At 55.3% G+C, this 2443-nt stretch overlaps 1 protein-coding gene across 1 annotated transcript in view; it reads left to right on the top strand.

Moving 5' to 3' along the window:
- The window catches only part of EMH_0007330 (uncharacterized protein), a gene marked incomplete at both ends in the record, with an annotated part of 17196 nt that overhangs the window by 223 nt on the left and 14530 nt on the right, over positions 1–2443 (top strand). Inside the window, 5 exon segments of the mRNA XM_013497970.1 lie at positions 3–546; positions 550–557; positions 779–1238; positions 1553–1861; positions 2290–2443. Of these exon segments, the coding sequence (XP_013353424.1) occupies positions 3–546; positions 550–557; positions 779–1238; positions 1553–1861; positions 2290–2443 (1475 nt within the window).

Genomic DNA, 2443 nt, shown 5'->3' with positions numbered 1-2443 from the left:
TGCAGCAGCAGCAGCAGCAGGTAGGTGCAGCAGATGCAGCAAAGCAAGAGCAGCAGGAAGCTGAACTCTTTCAGCAGCTGCTGCATGCACTGGAGGAAGAAGTACAGGATCTTGAGCAGCAAGCAGCAGCAGAGCAGCAGCAGCAGCAGCAGCAGCAGCAGCAGCAGCAGCAGCAGGTGCTGGGGCCTGAAGCAACAGCAAAGACACTGCAGCAGCTGCGTAAGGGGAGGCTGCTGCAGCGGGGCCGTTTGTTTTCTGCTGCTGACGCAGACACACAAATATACAGCAGCAGCAGCGACGATGACAGCAGCAGCAGCAGCAGCAGCAGCAGCAGCAGCAGCAATCAGGGGGGTTGGTTGCTGCAGCAGCAGCAACGCTTTGCTGCTCCCGTGCTGCCTCTTCGTGCAGCACTAAGACAAGCCAAAAGACAGCAGCAGCAGCAGCTGCGAGTTCAGCTGTTGCTGCAGCAATGGCTGAGCAGCACGAGTTTGCATGCGCTGCAGCAGCAGCAGCTGCTGCTGTCGAGTGGTGGTATTGCTGCTGCAGNAGCAGCACGAGTTTGCATGCGCTGCAGCAGCAGCAGCTGCTGCTGTCGAGTGGTGGTATTGCTGCTGCAGTTGCTGCAGCAGCAGCAAAAGGAGATGCACCGAAACAAATTAAATATATGCTGCAGCAGCAGCAGCAACTCACTAAACCTAGGAGAGAGCTGCGGCTGTGGCAGCAGGCAGCAGGCGCTCTGTCTTCGTCTTGCTGCAGTTTTGTTGAGTTGCTGCTGCAGCGCAGCAGCAGCAGCAGCAGCAGCAGCAAACCTGCTGTACATCTGCTGCTTTCAAAATCCGAGAGAAAGGACCTGCTGCTGCTGCTGCAGCAGCAGCAGCAGCAGCAGCAACCTATCGCTCCCCCTCCTTGCCTCCTCTCTCATGGATCTGCTGCAATCAGCTGCAGCAGCTGCTTCTTCTGGTTGCTGCTGCAGCAGCAGCACATGCAGCAGCTGCAGCAGGGGGCTTGTGCTGCTCGCAGCGGGGGCGTAGAGACACACTTCGTGCGTGCTTTGCTGCTGCAGCAGCAGCTGCTGCTGCGGCAGCAATACCCTGATGCTGCTCTTGAGGAGATCAGGCCTGCTGCAGCAGTAGCAGCAGAAGCAGCAGCAGCAGGAGCTGCTGCTGCTGCTGCTGCTGCTTCTGCTGCACCAGAGTTCAACATTAAAAAAATACAAGACGGGAGGAGGCTGTATATGGGTATGCTGCTGCTGCTGCTGCTGCTGCTGCTGCTGCTGCTGCTGCTGCTGCTGTTATTAAGGTGCTGCTGCTGCTGCTGCTATTATGGTGTTGCTGTTGCTGCTGGTTGTATTAAGGAGCGTCTGCTGCTGCTGCTGCTGCTGTTATTAGGGTACTGCTGCTGCTGTTGCTGCTGCTGCTGCTGTTGCTGCTGCTGCTGCTGCTGCTGCAGCTGAAGTGCTTTGTGTGTGTCATCGTCTGGAGAGGATTCCCGCTGCTGCAGCAGCTGCTGCATCGTGCTGCTGCTGCTGCTGCTGCTGCTGTTGCTGCTGCAGGCAACGTGGAGTGTATATACAGCTCGCTGTGGGGCGGGGGTTACAGCAGCAGCAGCAGCGCGAGCGAGTTGCTGCTGTGGCTGCGTCAGCTGCAGCACATGCATCCTTTGCTGCTGCAGCAGACAACAGCAGCCCGCAGCAGGGAGAGACGGAGACAGTGGAAGCAGCAGCAGCTGCTGCTGCACGGCAGCAACAGCAGCTATGCTGCTGTTGCTGCCTCACGAACTGCAGCAGCAGCAGAAACAGCAGCAGCAGCAGCAGCAGCAAAACCCGTAGCGCAGGATACCTACAATGCGACTCTCTTCGCCGGTATATACACCTCCATAAACCCTAAACCCTAAACCCTAATTAAACCCTAAACCCTAAACCCTAATTAAACCCTAAACCCTAATTAAATCCTAAACCCTAAACACTAACTAAACNACCCTAAACCCTAAACCCTAATTAAACCCTAAACCCTAATTAAATCCTAAACCCTAAACACTAACTAAACGCAAAACCCTAATTAAACCCTAAACCCCCAATTAAACCCTAAACCCTAATTGAATAGCAAGCACTAGCAAAACCCTAAACCCTAGTTGTATCGTAAACCCTAACTAAACCCTAAACCCTAAACCCTAAAACCCCAGGGGGTATGCAGCCAAGCCTTCTCTAGCTGAGGGATATCTAAGCAAAGCTATCTAGGGTTTAGGGTTTAGGGTTTAGGGTTTAGGGTTTGAGTGCGGTTGTGCCTGCAGACGGGGGTCTAGAGATTCAGCAAGACTGCGACAGCAGCGCATCGGAGACGGAATCTCCTGCTGCTGCTGCTGCTGCTGCTGCTGCTGCTTCAGCAGCAGCAGCAGCGGCAGCAGCAGCAGCAGCTGACGGGTGCAACTGCGCACTCTGCTCAGC

This window comes from Eimeria mitis, genomic scaffold (genome assembly GCF_000499745.2).
Source record: "Eimeria mitis Houghton genomic scaffold, Emh_scaff306, whole genome shotgun sequence".
Taxonomy (NCBI): domain Eukaryota; phylum Apicomplexa; class Conoidasida; order Eucoccidiorida; family Eimeriidae; genus Eimeria; species Eimeria mitis.
This window is presented reverse-complemented; position numbering and strand designations above follow the sequence as displayed.